Source organism: Clinocottus analis, unplaced genomic scaffold (assembly GCF_023055335.1).
Source record: "Clinocottus analis isolate CAN_PGR_092001 unplaced genomic scaffold, fCliAna1.0.p SCAF_19, whole genome shotgun sequence".
Classification (NCBI taxonomy): Eukaryota; Metazoa; Chordata; class Actinopteri; order Perciformes; family Cottidae; genus Clinocottus; species Clinocottus analis.
This window is the reverse complement of record NW_027175920.1, coordinates 10384685-10402153: the sequence shown is the minus strand read 5'-3', so window position 1 is coordinate 10402153 and position 17469 is coordinate 10384685. Positions and strand designations below refer to the sequence as shown.

The following is a 17469-nucleotide window of genomic DNA, read 5'->3' as shown; positions in this document are numbered from 1 at the left end:
ATGAAAAAAGAGATATGTGTTTGGCTTGTGGGCTGCAAGATCACACACATCGAGGACACAAAGGGAACTCGCAACATCAACATCTACCAGACATTTAGTTCAGTTTAATTATTGAATTCAGTATTTTTTTCTACCTTTTAATCAAAGACAAACACCTACCCATTGTTATTGGTTTGACCTTAAATCCCAGCACAACTCAGCTACACAAATAAAAACACCTGTATGAGTGCTTGTGGTCAATGAATCATATTTTATAAGCTGATTGTGTGTTGTATATAAAATCAACGTGTTGTCAGACAACCCTTGTGGATTATTGAGTACTGTAAATCGGAAATTATCAATAAAAGTACAAATACCCCCAAAAATGTACTTCAGTGCAGCACTCAGTGAATCTTCTGACCAGCGTTATGATTTTTACACTCAGCTATGTGAGCCAGCAGCGCCCCCTGCTGGCTGCTGAAGCTACAGACACCTGCTCCGGGGAAAAGAGCCAATAGGAGCACAGAAACAGCGACACTTCCGGTTTCACGTAGCAGAGAAATTATGATGCGAACATCAGAGGGACACTTTATGGTTTAGACAGCTGTTCACTCATTGCCACCCGCTGACCAGCGGGACGTCCGCGCCGTTTCACTCTTTATGAGAGGAAGCTCCAGGTTGGTGTGTTTGAACTCTTAATTCGCTTTTCCCAGAGAGCTTATAGCCTGTAAGTCTGAGCCAATGGCGACTGAGTGGTGTCGTCCAAGCTCGAAGCTCCTATTTAATTGTCCAGTTTACGTTGAGCTTTTGCAGCGCAGCTGCGTTTCAGCCCCCTGTCAGTCACTCCTGCGCTGATGTGCGGATAACGTGCAGCTGCTGCTGTTGTCACACTGCTGACGTGCAGCGACATGCCCATCACACTGCAACACCGCCACCGACAAACACACCTATCGCTGTTTGTTTGTGCTCTGGCGTCGTTGTGTCTTGACTTTCAGTGTCCATGTGTCTATTGTGTGATTATCATTAGTATTGTATTAGCATTATGAGATGAATATACAGTGTCTGTAGGTGACAGAGGATACGCCTTTTAGCAGCAGCAGCAGCAGCAGCAGCAGCAGCAGCATCTCTGCCGGTCACGTAGTGCTGTGCCATGGACACCACTTGGTATAGCAAGTATTTAGCAAACAGTGCGTCGTTTACTGTTGCCAATTTCACGTGTGAATGTGCATTCAGGCTTTTAATAAAATGGTCGGGATGCAGAATAAACGGGGTTTGGGTCGTGGCCATTGAAGATACACAACGTGTGGTGTAAACAAACAAAAGCACACAGAGCGCATGGATCAGTGCCACCTTTAGGGATCACTGGTTCATAGTGCTGCATGTATGAATGTCTCGGTGGGAAAGCAGGTGCACAGGTGTGAATGATCAGTAGATGGTTGTGCGTGTTGTCTGGCTGCACAGTCGTGGCTCACTGGGACACTTTAAGAGAACACAGCCATTGTTAACATGGCATTTACAACAACTGTGCTCTTCCTGCCAAGATAAGTGAAAGTGAGTGCATGGAGTGGTTCTGCCTTATACCCGGATATCTTCCTGGAAGAAGATACCTTTTTATAAATAAAGGCTAATGACTTCTGGGTTGCAGAGGTCATTAGTTTCCATGTTTATTTTAATCTCTTGATGCCTACCACGTTGAATTTCTGTGCAACACTCTTCAAATGTATATTGCTTTTTTAATCTTATTTTATGACCGCATGAAATCTTATGCTTTTATTGAATTATCTCCATCATAATAGTTTGTCTCTGTAGATCTCTTGTCTGTCAGCCTCTGTTTTCTTTAACCTTTTCAATTGGGCAATAAAAACAATCTTGACATGTTTTAGATTGAAGGCATGATTACAAAGATTTTTAAAGACCATTTGGAAACAATGATTCCCCTGATGTCCTGAATAGTATCATTTGATGTAATGACACGGCTTCGTTTTGAATATTATTTCCAATTACTCACATTGTAACTACAGATAATATACTTGATGGTGTCATTCATTGAAAAGAAAACATGTTGTTACTTTAAAGCCACATTATCTCCATTCACCCACTCTCTTCTTTCCCCAGGTTGCCGGTGCAACCATGCCCGTCTCTCTGCTGTGGGCGGTGGACGTGTACGGGCGGGTCTACAGCCTGTCCACGGCGGGGCAGGTGTGGGAGCAGTGCCGCGATGCCCAGATGGAGTTTAAGCGGGTGACGGCAGCTCAGCAGTGCTGCTGGGGCATCGCCTGTGACAACAAAATCTACCTGAATGTCCACGCTTCTGACCTGCCGGTCCGCTACCAGGAGGAGACCTACGAGAATCAAGTGAGTCTCCTGTGGGAGAACAGAAGCCAGCGCGTTTTCTGTCTCTCTCTATGCCGTCGTATCTCTCTGCGCTTATCCTTTAATTCCCGCATCAGGTATCTCGAGTGAAACTGAAAATGTGAAGTTCTCCCTCTTCTGTTATGTGTGATTGAGTGACTGAAAAAGCATCTGTAACATCCTCATACAGTGTCTCACTTCCTCTGTTACTAACCTTAGCACACAATGCCGGCTGTGTGCGTTCACGAGCGCATGAGAAGTACGTTATATCAGTTATTAAGCAAAATACCGCACACGATCAAAGTGTACTGTTTGAGTTTAAATAGCTGATTAGGTTCATGCTTTCTGTAAATAATTTAACACGTTTTGGACCAGCAGGTTGTTGTCACACGGCTGTGTATATTAGCTCGATACCTTGCTGTGGCTGTTCTGCAAGTGCTCTTTGGTATTTCACAAACGCTGTGATATTGGGAAAGAAGGCGCTCGGGTTGGATCGTGTGGTGCAACCGGGGGAAAACCGTTACTTTGATGTTACTTGTTTTGGCCCTGTGTGTGTGTGTGTGTGTGTGTGTGTGTGTGTGTGTGTGTGTGTTTCCCTCACTGTCCGTCTTTTTGTCAGCGGTGGAATCCTGTCGACGGTTTCTCGGAGCGTTTGTTGCCAAGCGATCGCTGGCAGTGGAGTGATGTCACGGGTCTGCAACACCAACCTCTGGACAACTTCCGGCTTCCCTCCACGAGCTGGGAGTGGGAGGGCGACTGGTACGCGGATGAAAACCTTGAAGGAGAGCCCACAGAGAAAGGGGTGAGTGTGCAGGTATTGTTTATGCTAGCATCTCCCTGCTTCAGCATCGGTTTGTGTTGTATTGATTGAGGTGTTTGTTTCTGCAGGGATGGACCTACGCCATTGACTTTCCCGCCACTTACACCAAAGACAAGAAGTGGAACTCCTGCGTCCGACGCAGGCGATGGCTCCGCTACAGGAGATACAAAGCCATGGACACCTGGGCTAAGGTGGCTTATACCGCGTGTATATGTGTGTGTCTCAGTGTGTGTAAAGCTGTCTGTTTGTTCACCTGCGTCTCTCTGCGTGTGTGTTTGTGCGCTCACAGATCCCCTCACAGGAGACAACTCTTCCAGATCCTTTCAGCGACATCAGCTGTGGAGGTTGGGAGATCAGTGACGAGCCCAGGGGACGGCTGTCACTGTGGGCTGTGTCTCTGCAGGGCAAGGTACAGTTTACACAAACAAACACACACACACACACAATGCAGCACCTACCTCAGCCCCAGGTGTCCATGGCAATGTACTTCAAGTCTTGACAAGTTTGACATTTTCAGGAATGAAGTCAGTGTCAGCGTGGAAAAACTATAGTCTTACTGTCGTCTCATGCATGTCGCGACACATCCTCTGGTGTTTGCTATTGTATACGAGTAATAACCATCAGTCAATTATGTATTGCACTCATGCAGCATAGCTGTTAAAAACAAATGCAGTTGAAACCAGCAGTTTGTACTTGAACCTTTGCTGTCATGCAGCTCATAAAACCTGTGATGCGATCTAATGTAATTTGTTTACCTAATCTGATGTGTGTACGCTTTTGGGTTAAATACACAGACACACACATACAAAGGATGCATGTGTTTGTGTGTCAGTTATTTGTTTACCTTTTTGCTCAGAGCAAGAACACACACACACACAGAGTCCTGTTACATCAGATAAACTACTGCATTTGCTTTGCTTGATACACTTCTCGTTCTCCCACACTGCTAGCCCTCTTGATTGTCTCACCCTCCTTTTCTCTCCAGATGTGGTTCAGAGAGGGAATCTACCACCACAACCCCGAGGGCTCTTTGTGGGAGGAGGTGCCTCTCCCTGCGGAGGTGGTCCAGATCAGTTGTGGCCCGGGGGATCTGATCTGGGCGGTCCTGTGGGAGGGGCAGTTCCTTGTCAGGGAGGGCATTAGCAGAGACTGCCCCAAAGGTACACATGCTCCCTGATGGGAGGACGATGTGGCTTGTGTGTGATTACGTTCATTGTCTGTATTGAGCATGTCATTGTTTTGCATGTCAGGCAGCTCCTGGGCGGTGGTGGACTCCCCCAGTCCTGATGTGGGAGCCACACATGTAGCCGTGGGAATCAACGTTGTTTGGGCGTTGACCAAGGACAACAAAGTAAGACAATCCTGTAATGTATACCATCACACTCGCACTACAGGATTGAGAAACTCATTTCAGCCACCTTTTTAAAAAAAAATAGTTTAATACAACTGTTTTCACTCCAACATGTATGTTATGCTGAAGAGAGCTTTCTCCGTCCTCTCTTGCTTCGCCAGGTGTGGTTCAGACGCGGCGTGAACTCCCACAACCCTTGTGGCTCCGGCTGGATCAGCATGGTGGGAGAAATGATCACGATCAACGTGGGACTCAACGATCAGGTGAATCTGAGCCTCAAGACATCACACATTGTAGGTAAACCGTAAGGAAGTAACAACTCAATATCTTCCTTTCTCCTGGTTGCTTTAGCATTACCACATGGCTTTTAGTGTGATGTTATGGGTTGTGGCCTTTTTTAAAGTCAACCTATTGTTATCGTGTGTAGGTGTTGGCTATCGGCTGCGAGGATCGGGCCGTGTACTTCCGACAAGGTGTGACCTCAAGCGAACTGAGTGGGAAAACCTGGAGGGCCATCACCGTCCCCCGAGACGGAGACCGATCCCACTCCAGTGCCAGCGCAAGCAGCCTGCAGAGGTGGAGAGGACACACACACACACACATGCACACACGGACAGATTTCAGCCAACACCTTACGGAGTGGGCTGCTAGAGCCACACAAAGTTTACTATTTTCCAAGATTTACAGTTTAATAACAGATCAAACATTAATCATTAAGTTAAAATATAACCCAGGAAGTAGTTATAGACAGACCACTTGAATTATTACCTTAGTAAACATGATAAACATGAGTTAATAGTCTCAATCACTAGTTTCGAGTCTTCTTCAACACAGCATGATGTTCATTTAGTAAATTATGTTCCCATTTAGAGATTAGGATTACGGGTATGCTTAAGGCAGTGGCTACCTTGTGATTGACAGGTCGCGACCACAAAGTTGTCCAGTCTGGTAAAAAACCTGTGGGAGACGCCACGGCCACTTATATACAGTCTATGTTATATATACACACACACACACACACACACACACACACACACACACACACACACACACACACACACACACACACACACACACACACACAAACACAAACACAAACACACAAACACGTTTCCAGTGTTCAAATTCATGAGTTCCTCTCTTTCTCTCCCTCTATGTCACAGCGCTGGATGTTACTTCAGTGGTGAGGTGCGTCCTCAGTCAGTAGTGAGTGACGTGGAATCGGACGCAGAGAAAGGATCTCTCGATGGAGCCGTCCACCTCGTCTCCTCCATCCCCCCGGAGCCCTTTGTTGATGCCCCGACAGACCACTCTGACCAACCTATAGACGCCCCCAAGCCCCGCATCCCCAAAGTCACCAGCGACAGCTTCATCTCTGAACTCGTCTCTGACCGAGAACCAGGAAAGACCCCGAGAGAGGCCGGCCCTTCGGGCCCAGCTGTTCTGGAGGAGGAAGCCGTCCCTGGAGCAGAAGAGGTGGAAGCCCCCTGTGCTGATGTAGCTATCTCCTCCAGCCCGTCCGGAGGGCCTCTTGACCCCCAATGGAGTAACGTTGATCTGGAGGAGGCGGGCCAGCGGGCCCTGACTGGAGCGGTGGTGGACTCAGCTGACACATGCAGCTTGTCATCAGTGGCCACATACACTCTGGCCATAGAGGACCAGTATGGTGCAGATGAGCACCCACTGTGGGCGTGGGTCAGTGGAGGCGGCTGCTCTGTGGACAGCCACTCCCAACTCAACTGGTTTAACTGCGCTATGAACGCTTCATGTGAGTTACATGTGATACTTGTCTAGTAAATGATTAAGCTGTTAGACTCTACATTTTTTCAGCTTCATGTTGAATTTTGTCTTTCCTCGAGGTAAAAAAAAAAAGATCTAATTACACACAAACTACACCTTATGTACTGTAGCACGGTGATTTAACATCATTATGCAATAACACACAGAGAGAGGCTATTCATGTAACTCCTGAGCTCCAAGGTCAAGGCGCGCATGACTCCATTTTATTTCACTCACCAGTCCATTCAGTTTCCCTTTTTTGTTTTCGGTTTTTGATTTTTCCTTTTTGTCCTTCGTCCCAGCTTTGGTCCAGTCAGTCCAGTCCATGAGTCTTTCTGTCAGCCCGGCCCAGACGGCAGCCTGGCGGAGACAAATCTTTGAACAACTCAGTGAGAGGACCAAAAGAGAGATGGATAATTTCAGACATTATGAACAAGCCATAGAACAGGTACTCGCTATGTATTAAGCAGGTGAGACCTGCCCAGCAGCAGGATCTTCAGGATATTTATAATGTTTTCTTGTTTCTGTCTTTTTTTCTGTCTCTGGCTTTGTGTGGATGCAGTCTGTGTGGGTGAAGAAGGGAACCATGCAGTGGTGGAGAGACTGGAAGCCTCACAAGTGGATAGATGTTCATTTTGCCCTGGAGCAGTTCTCGGGACCAGAGGGCAACAAGGACGGCATCCTCTTCATCTATTACAACTTTTATGAGGAGAAGAAGGTGGGGTCGATGTTGTGTGGATTTGATTAATACAACTGGGGCAGTTTCATAAGCCTTCTCGAGGGAAACAGTTGTTTTTATAGTGACAGATTGTCACATTGACTGAATCTGTTATAGAGACCTTTCACCATGGAATGAGTCATTTAAATGAATCAGTACTGCCATTGCTTTCCTTGAAATCTCTACTGCTCCTTGTTTTGCTCTTTTAACTTTCTATCTACTTTTCTTCTCTTCCTCCCTCTGCTGTCACTCTCTCCAGTACCTGCATGCATTTATCAACGAGGTCACCATCCTGGTTCCTGTGCTAAATGACTCCAAACACTCTTTTGCCATCTACACTCCTGAGCGGACCAAACAGAGGTGGCCAATCCGATTGGCAGCAGCCACAGAGCTAGAGATGCATGACTGGGTACGTATAAATACTGCAAAGCATTTTTGATCCCAGAAAACCTGAATGGTCCATTTCGATCTTCTAGGTCAAAGGTGTCGAACTCGTTTTAGTGAAGGGACCACATGTTGTCCATTTTGATCTGAAGTGGGCCGGACCAGTAAAATCACAGCATAATAACGCATAATTAACGACAATGTTTCTTTATCTTTAAATCATTGGTGAAGGTTTTTAGATGATGAACTCTATTTTAAGGTCTTTAGACAATTACCTAAAAACATAAAGACCAAAAACTCAGACATCAGCCCTCTGTTTACCTGCCTGGGCTCTCCTCTGCAGATTCCCTCGCTTTGTGACGCATTTGTGGCGCCACGTTCATGACGTGATCCATGTTTAACGACTTCTAACACAATAATATCAGCGCTCACATCAATTGCGACTGTGGATCAATGGTTTGTATGTCCATCTTATAAGCAGAGGATCAGAGGTTTGAATCCCAGCTCTGCTAATTTTGTTCTTAAAAAAAAAAATCTGTCTGTCTAATTGAACACCCTGGCGGGCTGTATGTTTGACACCCCTGTTCCAGGTGATCTAGATGCACACATGCTTACCAATTCCTTTGTATTGCCTTCTTTCTGTCTCACTTTCTTTCTCTCTCTCTCTCTCCCTCCCTCTCTCACCCGATCTGTCTGCCTTACCCTCGTTCCCGGTTTCAAGCTGGCGTTGTTGAGTGACTCCTGCTGCAACTCCAGGGGGATCCAGGGTCCTCCCTCCAAACAGGCCGCCTGGTCCGTAACCTGTAAAGGAGACATCTTTGTCTGCGAGCCCTCTCCGAGTCTGGAGGCCATGCCTTACCCCACGCCATGCGACCAGATGTAAGGATAAGAATCTTACCGGCAGGAGAAAATCATTTTTTCTTTTATAATATTTGCCGTCTCAGCCTATGAAGCATTTATTCCTTTGTGCAGGTTCTGGCGGCAGGTTGGAGGTCACCTCCGTGTGGTGGAGTGCAACAGTGTTGGCATAGTGTGGGGGATCGGCTACGACCACACTGCCTGGGTCCACACCGGGGGCTATGGAGGAGGCTTCTCCCAGGGACTGGCCAGCAGCACAGATAACCTTTACACACAGGTGGATGTGAAGAGTGTCTACATCTATGAGAACCAGAGGTGGAACCCAGTCAGCGGCTACACCAACAGGTAAAGGTTTGCTCTGGGAAACGCTGAGATTCACCTTCAAGAGGGGACATTTCTACTTTCACTACTGGCATTCATGAAATGCATGTGCCTAGTTTGTATCAGTAGAAATTGCAACTGAAATTGCGTCCACACTACATTGTGTCTACACTTACACCAGGGAGTCAAACAAATTGTCACATTTAGTTGTGTGTCTTGGCACGCATGGTGTTCAGGTACAATGTACAACACACAGAAAGAACAACAAACATCAAGTGTGTTTAGTTTGATTTGAAACACACATGACTCATTTAAAGTGTGTTTGTTTTAGAGGTCTCCCTACAGACCGCTACATGTGGAGTGATGCGTCAGGACTACATGAGTGCACAAAAACAAATATGAAACCACCCTCCCCTCAGTGGACATGGGTAAGTACAGCTACACACACACACAAGTAGGGTCCATAAAAAGTATTTGTTCATTTAAAGTCTTTTGCTTCTGTTCTGTTGTCCTGTGTAAACAATACTAATGATATCCTTCGCAAGCTAATACATTCATACTCTTGTTCCATCACATAACTACCTGGTATATTCTTGTGAGAGATCATTGGCTCTAAAAAGATTGAGAATTACTGAATGATCTGAAACTGGTCCTGTGGTCCACAGATGTGTGTAGCCAGAAATACTGACGTGTTCACTTCCCATATTTGCTCTGACAGGTGTCAGAGTGGGCTATTGACTACAGTGTCTCTGGGGGGACAGACAGAGAAGGCTGGCAGTATGCAGCTGATTTTCCAGCGTAAGGTTTCACTTCATATTCTTCATTTTTATTTTATTTTTAAACTATGCTGCCCTCGTAGTTTACATTTTAATGATTCTTTCCCTGCGATTTCATCCTTCTTCTTCCCCATCTCTCCATGCAGGTCATATCATGGCTACAAAACGCTGAAGGACTTTGTGCGTCGCAGGCGATGGGCCAGGTACTATTAAAAGCAACGCTGTCATATGTGCATTTGCACAGCAGGTTGACGTGTGTGTGTGTTTTTCTTTTTTGGGTCAACACAGAGCAGACTGATTGTGTAGACAGATCCCAGAGTAATGTCTGGTTAGTGTGGGAAACATATATTTGCTTATGAATCTGAAAACAGCACAAAATTTCTTAACAAGCCAATTACATGCATCTTTAGATATTATTGAATGTGTGACTAATGTTAAAAATATAGAGGTGCTGGACACAATAAAGGGAGCTTCTTTACAATAATTGTATTTTAAAGCCTTAAAGATAAGATACTGTATTTTGCTAAAAATTGTTGATGTAATCTAAAGTTGCATTTTAAGAGATTTCAGTAAGGTTTTTTAGTATCACTGGAAAGTCTCACATCCTTTGGGAAACTCAAGCAATCATACATCAACATCACTCGTAGTCGATCTTTACGGTAACATTTCACTGTTTACTGAGATGAAAGAGTGGAAACGTAATGCAGCACGATGTAACACCAGCAGCTACGAAACAGAAACACATACAATGAGGCTATTGCCCCAGTGCATGCTGGGAGAGCTACTGCGATATTGATCCTGTTACATGATTAGCAATCATCCAATCATAATAACACTGATCGTGGTTTCAACTTTCTAAATAAGAGTGTACCGCTATTCAAAATAACTTCTGCCCGGATGAACTAATCGATGGTTCTCGCTGCCTCGCGTCATACACAGACATTGCGATTCGGGGCACCTGTGAGCATTGTGCTTTTCCTCCTGCACAGGAAGAGTAAACTGACGAGCACAGGACCCTGGCAAGAGATCCCGCCTATTTCCCTGATCGATGTGACCATCCTGCCGTGTGCAGCTCAGAGCAGCGTGGACGTGGTTCCTCTGTGGGCGATCAGCAACAAGGGAGACGTGCTCTGCCGACTGGGAGTCACCACGCTGACACCGGCTGTGAGTCACATTCACTGCACAAATACTGACAAACCCATCAACAGGTTTAACAACATGTGGTGGGTCACTCGTAAACATTCGCCGCTATATTCCTGCTCTCAGATCAGTAGCTCGTGGTCTTTCCCTGCGTTTAGCTGTCAGGGATCCGATACAAGAGTGCAGGGGGACGTCTTGTGTGTTTGATTGTTGTTGCAAAGATATCGCCAGTGGAGCGGCAACAAAACACATTTTGAAAGGACGTGGGAGGGTTGTTGTTCTGACGTCCTCTTCTTGCTCACGCAGGGATCCTCATGGCTCCACGTGGGAACTGACCAGCCTTTCAAGTCCATCTCCGTCGGGGCTGCCAGCCAGGTTTGGGCCATCGCCAAGGACGGCTCTGCCTTCTACAGGGGCTCCGTCTCCCCGCAGAGCCCAGCAGGTCCGCGGGAGAAACTGTGTATCATTCATGCATCTGTCCGGTTTAAATCTAAACCATCAAGATTTACTTAAAAATGAGCAGAGTTGAGGGTTTTGCTTCTGTCAGCTTCTGATCCAGCAAGCAAAGATGATTTTCACTTAGACAGTATGATGTGTTGTGTCTCCCCCTGCAGGCGACTGTTGGTACCACATCCCCTCCCCGGGAAAACAGAAGTTGAAGCAGGTGTCGGTAGGGAGGACATCAGTCTACACTGTGGATGAAAATGGTAAAAGGATTGGATTTGTATTTCGAGCTTACCCTTATGCAAACATTGATTTCAATAAGCAAATACCTGACAGCTATGTTCCTTGGATTTCCTGTCCAGGTAACCTGTGGTACCGCCAGGGTGTGACCCCAAGCTACCCTCAGGGCTCCAGCTGGGAACACATCTCTAACAATGTACGCAAGGTCTCTGCGGGGCCTCTGGACCAGGTCAGTACCAGGACAACGTCTCTCACTCTTAATCATAATATTTGAGGTGTATTAAAGTTCATTCTTGAATGTGAGTTGTTTTTATTATTTGGAACTTCCTACAGGAAAGTATGCGGCTTTGATGCATGATTCAGAGTCTCGCAATTTATATATTTCAAAATGTATGTGTCAAAAAGTACTACTTTGAGATTATAAACAACCCTTGATTGTTTTTGATGGTTGTTGTTGTTGTTGTAGGTGTGGATCATAGCAGACAAGGTGCAGGGCAGCCAGAGTCTGAGCTGTGGAACAGTGTGCCATCGACTCGGGGTCCAACCTGTGGAGCCTAAAGGACAGTCGTGGGACTACGGTATCGGGGTGAGGCCCCAAAGGAACTCGACTGTGTGACTGTGTTGTCGGGGTTTTTAAAAGTCTTGAATCTGATGAATGAATTACATGTTGTATTTTGCCTCATGTAGGCATTGACGTTAGTAAACAATGTTTTAGTAGATTGCAGGCTGATTGAGCTGCAGGAGGACGATCAATCCCTTTTGGTGCTTAGAACCAGACAGTAAATCAGTTTACTTGCAACAAATACAAGTACTCTGAGGTGATCTCTCTCTCTCTCTCTCTCTCTCTCTCTCTCTCTCTCTCTCTCTCTCTCTCTCTCTCTCTCTGTCTCTGTCTCTCTCTCTCTCTCTCTCTCTCTCTCTCTCTCTCTCTCTCTCTCTCTCTCTCTCTCTCTCTCTCTCTCTCTCTTCCTGTCTTTAGGGTGGATGGGACCACATCACAGTGAGAGGAAACTCCATGGAGCCGCCCCGCATCCGTCTTCCCTCTCTGACAGCCCCAGCTCCTCCGAGCCCCCTCCCTGTCAGGACCACGGAGGTCAACGGCAACGCAGTGGGATGTTAGACACACATGTACATGTATACCATGTACAGTACACGCATATTGTACATAGCCACCCTAAACCATATTACTTTTGTAGTAATTTGCACTTTGTTGTCTTTATTCTTGTTGAAAAGTACTTCTACTTTAACTCTGGAGTAGCCGCAATGATAATCTGACCCTCAGAACAATCTTAAATGCTGAATCCGTCTCCTTTTCTCTGAAGACAATTTATAGTCAATTAACCCGAATGTTCACTTTTTCCGAAACTGTGCGGGCATTTCTGTCTCTTTTGTCTTTGGTCACTGACATTGAACTTATGATCTTAATGCATTTATTTATTTATTCATGAGGCTGTGATATTTCTGTTGGTTTATGTGTACTGATTACCTCGCATAAGGTTGAAGTTAAGGTGGAAGCGTGATGTGGGTTTTTTATTTAAAGGGGGAAGAAAATTGCTGTGAATAAATGATAGTTGCTTAGCTGCATAACTGTCAGCTCCAGAGCTGGTAGTGTATACAAAACCCTGTTTAATATCAGCCATCAGGTTAACACACGTTCTGATGGACTGGAGCCTGATCACTCTGAGAAATTGATAAAAGATATAGCGAGCAGGACAATGTACGATCCAGGCCTCATAGGCTGCTAATCTGACAGACATGTATGATTTTACACCACAGACTGCAGCATCTGTGTATCCCCATTGGTTTCTAATCTCACCGCTTTCTGAAGGGATTTGTGAAGCCTTAGTTTGGGTGCACCGTCTCCAACAATCACACAATTGTTTGGAGCCAGAGGATCCAATTTAAAGGGGGGAAACCCTGCGCTCGTGTGAAAGGCTGTAAGTCAAGGCAAGCAACACAAAACATACTTTCTGTAAGCTCATGTCAGTTTATAAATAATACATTATTATTATTATTTAACTGGTACCCTGACATCTTGGGGACTAAAGTACTTTGAATTTTTTTTCAGGAACTTTTAAGGTTTTCTCATTGACTTCAAAGCACTCTTGAGTGTTTTCTTGAGCCAGCATGTAGCCTCTGTCACAAGACCTGCACTGGCTTTATTTACCTGTGGTGGTTGCTGCTTGCCTTGTACAAATGGTTAACTTATGTTTTATAAGGAGTTAAATGTTATTTTCTAAAATATATATATATATATATATATACTTTTTATGTTGTCTTGGAGTTTGTGCAATGGTTAACGATGTAAATAAGGATGGATTTCTTGTAAAAGTCTTGTTGTTGAACCTTCCTCTTCTCAGGAGAATATTGACATGCCATCTACTTCCTGATGGTAGAATGACTGAGCAACTAGAAAAAAACTTTAACCCCCCACCCACACTATATTTTTGTTATCAGTCTGTAAGATATTGGTATTATATAATAAGTATAGTAGTTGCTGCAATGATGAAATGCAGCCGTTCAGACATCCTTTATGTTAACGGTCTGCTAAATTCCTCCATTTCTTAATGTACTGTCTCGATATGAAGCCTTTGGAAATGTGGAAAGTGTACAGAGATTGGCCTCTTTTATCTGTGTACAACCAACATCAAACTGTGTTACTGTGACACATCAGTGCTGTTGACATTGTGGAGAACTTTTATCAAGTGTTGTGCATGGTCAAAGTAACAGTCCTTGTCAATAAATAAATGTGTTTATTGATAATAACTCCCCAAATAGTTTCTCCTGATCTTTTTCACCAGCTGGAGACACGGAACATTAAAATAACACACACACTTAATTAAATATTGTCTTTGCCCATCGGCTATGGGCGCACAACCTGTAAGAAGACGTGTGTTCTGAAACTGGTTGTTTGTCGTTGTGAGGAGGCAAACACACTTTCCTGCTTCGACATTTGGGTATTCAGGCCTGCTGCTTGTCTTTCTTTCCCCCTCGATGTGACAGTTATGACTCGGGGCGATACGCTCAGCAAGTTTCTCAAGAGAAAACACACACAGAAGATCACAAGATAACACAAAAGAGAACAAGTTTCTGCCCCGGCTCAAACCGTAGAAGATGAGAAGTAAAGAGACAGAATGGCGAAAGATTTTCCCCGGGTATAATAACAGGAAAGTCTTCTTACTCGTCATAACCAACATCCATCCTTCCCCGTCCAGTCTGCAGTCTTTTTGTCTCCTGGGTGCATGGTGCTCAAATCATTTCATACTTTGCATAAAGTTCTAGTCTAGACAGCCCACATCTTGCTATGGCCACGCATGGGTTCAACGTCAGAGGTCCGTGATCTGGAACAGCACCCATTTCCTGCAGAGAACCACTTCTGAGCAGATCCCAGAGCAGTGCACTCAAAGGAACTCAATGTGGTTTGAGATGTGTCCCTAAAGCTCACCCCACACCCCCCCCCCCTCTCTCTCTCTCTCTCGCTCTGCCTTAGAGACGGCCTCCTGGTCCCCGAACCACTTTGCAGCCACTGTTAGCTGCGCTGGCTGAAGCTGTGCATGTGGGTGAGGTACTGGGTGAGGTCATCCTCCCCCTCGTCCTCCAGGTGCTTCTGGTAGCACTGGAGCAGCTTGGCAGTGTTGGCCTCCGACGGGACCCCGCCGGCAGGCAGGCAGTCCCCCGACATGTCCACGACGACGGTGGTCAAGGCCTTGATGTAATTCTTTGCCAGGGTGAGTGTCTCGATCTTGGACAGCTTCTTGTCCGTGTTGACGTGGGGGATGGCCTCGCGCAGCGCTTGAAAGGCGTTGTTGAGTTTGTGCATGCGCTGGCGTTCCCTCTCGTTGCTCTCGAGGCGTCGGACGCTGCGCTCCTTGGTGCTGGAGCCGTGCTGCCGGCGCCTCCGGCTCCCGGCTCTTTTCCGTTTGCCGTCCCCGCCCCTCAGCGACCCCCTCCAGGAGCCGCCGATCCGGACCGAGGTCTCCGAGCCCTCCTGCTCGCTGGAGCCCGGTTCTGGTTCTGTGTCTGGTTCTAGTTCTGGCTCGGGGTCGGACCAGGTCCTCCGAGACGGTTTCACAGCCTTACCTTTGGATTTCATCCTGTGGCCTCCTTGACTTTTCTCTCCGTGACAGTGTAGTTCCTACAACTTCAACAGTTGTAAGGAAAGAAAAGATGGGGAGTGTTAGAGAAAGGAAGAAACACTTTGTGTTTCTGAAATATGCAAAGTGGCATTTTAACATGAAGTATTTTAATACAGGCTTATTAATCAAGTAATTCTCAATTCCCGTCTACACCTCTCTCCAAGTCAAATGGCCCAGCATCCTGTTGTATCTAATCAGCCTCTTGCAGTGTGAAAACTCCATGATGTTAGTCTGTTAATCTACGCCTCTCTTATCCTCACGGCCCCTACGATAATGCTCATTTCAAGGTTACACTTACAAAAACACAGAGGCCAGCCAGCACTCAGCTAATTCAGCTCCATTGCTCCTCATTATATACCCAGTAGATCTTTAGTTCAAAATACGGCATTGATGAAGGAACTTCTTGAAGTCAGTCGAATTTGCTGTCGCTTTAGTTGAGTGTCCACAAGCGATGGACATTTCTTAACCATGCTATCAAATACTGTGATGTTATAAAACAGTTTCAGATAAAGCTGTTTTACATAGATTAGTGCACAAAATGAAAAGAAAAAAATTCTGGATATTTCTCCATCAACATCCTTCTCTTTATTTCCCTAAACCAACTACATCACCCACACATGAGTGGAGTAACTGATATGAGATTAAACAGACAAAAGTCCGTTTCATTCTCTGTAGTAAATGAGAGCAGCAGCTATCAAAGTGAATGAAACTGCTAATCTAAGACATGTAAAAAGCCTTACCTTGGAAGTTAAACTAACTTTCCTCCTCCTCGATGTGTTTACAGACAGAATCGTCACCATGCAGCCGGTCATTCAACGCACCATCATACAAAGTAAAAGAGCGGAGAGAGCAGCGGAGCGTCGCCGTGCAGCAGACACACACTCATTCACACACTGACAGACGCACGTGCACACGCAGACACACACGCGCGCAGACAAACTGTCACATGCGCGCTACCTGTAACTGACTGATGTCCACGTCGCGCTGCTCAGCCAATCAGAGAGCGAGCTCACTCCCTCCGGCTCTGCACCGCTGCTGCTGCACAACTACAACAAATACTCCTAATTTTAACTTTTTACACTATTTGGTTTGATAGACTATACTTGGTGATGGAAAAAGTATTCACATAATGTACTAATAAATAAATAAATACTCACAAAAATAAGCAATATACATGTAAAGAGTCCTGTTTTTCCAAAATTTCAGCTTATTATTATTGTGCATTAGCACTTTAACATTGGTATAGCTTATATATTGGTTAGGTTAGTCCGTATCAATGCATCATATTTTATAATCTTATCAAATGTTTTTTGTTTTTGTGGTAATAGACTTCAGTGTTTCCCATCCACATGTTGTTATTATCAGATCATCTTATAAGCACCATTGTTTTACACCATAGTGTCACAGACTCCATTAAAAGACACAATCAATTACATCATCACCATCAGTTGGCACATATTGTATGTGGTTTTAAGAGTCAACGGAGTCAGAAGCACTACGTTTTGTTTTCTCGTCCATTCCTTTAACTCGAAGCAGTTAACATAATTTCCATTGTGGCTTATCACCTCCCACTGCTTCATTTGAATACAGTCCTCCAGGCTACACCTTAATGTACAGAAGCAGGGCCAAGTCCCACATTGTTTACCTTTGACCAGACAAACTGTCTAAAAAACATTTGGGGCTGCACGGTGGTTTACCAAGCATAATACAGACCAAACTACTGTAACGACAGCAAAAGAAACAAAGGACACAAGTAACAGTATCTTTCTGGAATAGTTTGCATGTGTGAGCTGATGTAACTCCACCGTGTCTGTTTGACCTGGGGGATTATTTGTCCTTTTGTGATAGATAGTGAAGTGGAATCATGGCAGTGAGATATACCGACTGAACATTCATGTGTTTCACAGCATAGTTTATATGGTGGCAGTCTGAAATTATCCATATTTTAAGAAAAGTTGCTATATCTTTGCTTTTTTTCCAATTGTGTTTGTTAGTAGTTGCACATTTGCTATCATAGATTTACAAACAGTTCCCTAATGTTTCAAAAATGCATTTAAATATTCTAAACAAGGTTTTAATGTGAACGCTAATGATGCTAATGTTAGTCTTCTTCGGTGAGGAAGTAAGCTAGCAAGAGCAAGAAAATGTAATCTTAGCAACAATAAGTGAAA

At 45.1% G+C, this 17469-nt stretch overlaps 2 protein-coding genes across 3 annotated transcripts; one reads left to right on the top strand and one right to left on the bottom strand.

Annotated features, from left to right (window-relative positions):
* Positions 1-522: 522 nt before the first annotated feature.
* tecpr1a (tectonin beta-propeller repeat containing 1a) lies at positions 523-13927 on the top strand. Of its 2 annotated transcripts, none has more exons than XM_068583524.1 (24): positions 523-656; positions 2095-2334; positions 2951-3133; positions 3220-3342; positions 3441-3560; positions 4137-4311; positions 4402-4502; positions 4664-4765; positions 4930-5078; positions 5666-6270; positions 6584-6729; positions 6844-6999; positions 7259-7408; positions 8105-8262; positions 8356-8586; positions 8894-8990; positions 9281-9360; positions 9485-9541; positions 10328-10502; positions 10785-10920; positions 11093-11185; positions 11285-11391; positions 11629-11748; positions 12142-13927. In XM_068583524.1, exons 2-24 carry the CDS (start codon positions 2110-2112, stop codon positions 12280-12282), a joined length of 3630 nt encoding a protein of 1209 aa, XP_068439625.1. In that variant the 5' UTR covers positions 523-656; positions 2095-2109; the 3' UTR covers positions 12283-13927. The 2 variants fall into 2 exon arrangements, with proteins under 2 accessions (XP_068439625.1, XP_068439624.1); XM_068583523.1 differs by having other exon boundaries at positions 543-660.
* Positions 13928-14673: 746 nt separating this feature from the next.
* Positions 14674-16174, bottom strand: bhlha15 (basic helix-loop-helix family, member a15). Its single transcript, XM_068583817.1, has 2 exons — positions 16039-16174; positions 14674-15303 (listed from the first exon to the last, which is right to left on the bottom strand). Exon 2 carries the CDS (start codon positions 15253-15255, stop codon positions 14692-14694), a length of 564 nt encoding a protein of 187 aa, XP_068439918.1. The 5' UTR covers positions 15256-15303; positions 16039-16174; the 3' UTR covers positions 14674-14691.
* Between the last annotated feature and the right edge of the window lie 1295 nt (positions 16175-17469).

What these genes read in the sequence shown, in the direction of transcription:
- tecpr1a (XM_068583523.1), top strand. Translation starts at nt 640, where the DNA reads ATGAGAGGAAGCTCCAGGTTG. An exon ending in ACGTGGGACTCAACGATCAG is followed by an intron (nt 4,766 to 4,929) that starts GTGAATCTGAGC and finishes TATCGTGTGTAG; the next exon opens with GTGTTGGCTATCGGCTGCGA. An exon ending in CCCACGCCATGCGACCAGAT is followed by an intron (nt 8,263 to 8,355) that starts GTAAGGATAAGA and finishes TCCTTTGTGCAG; the next exon opens with GTTCTGGCGGCAGGTTGGAG.
- bhlha15 (XM_068583817.1), bottom strand. Translation starts at nt 15,255, where the DNA reads ATGAAATCCAAAGGTAAGGCTGTGAAACCGTCTCGGAGGACCTGGTCC.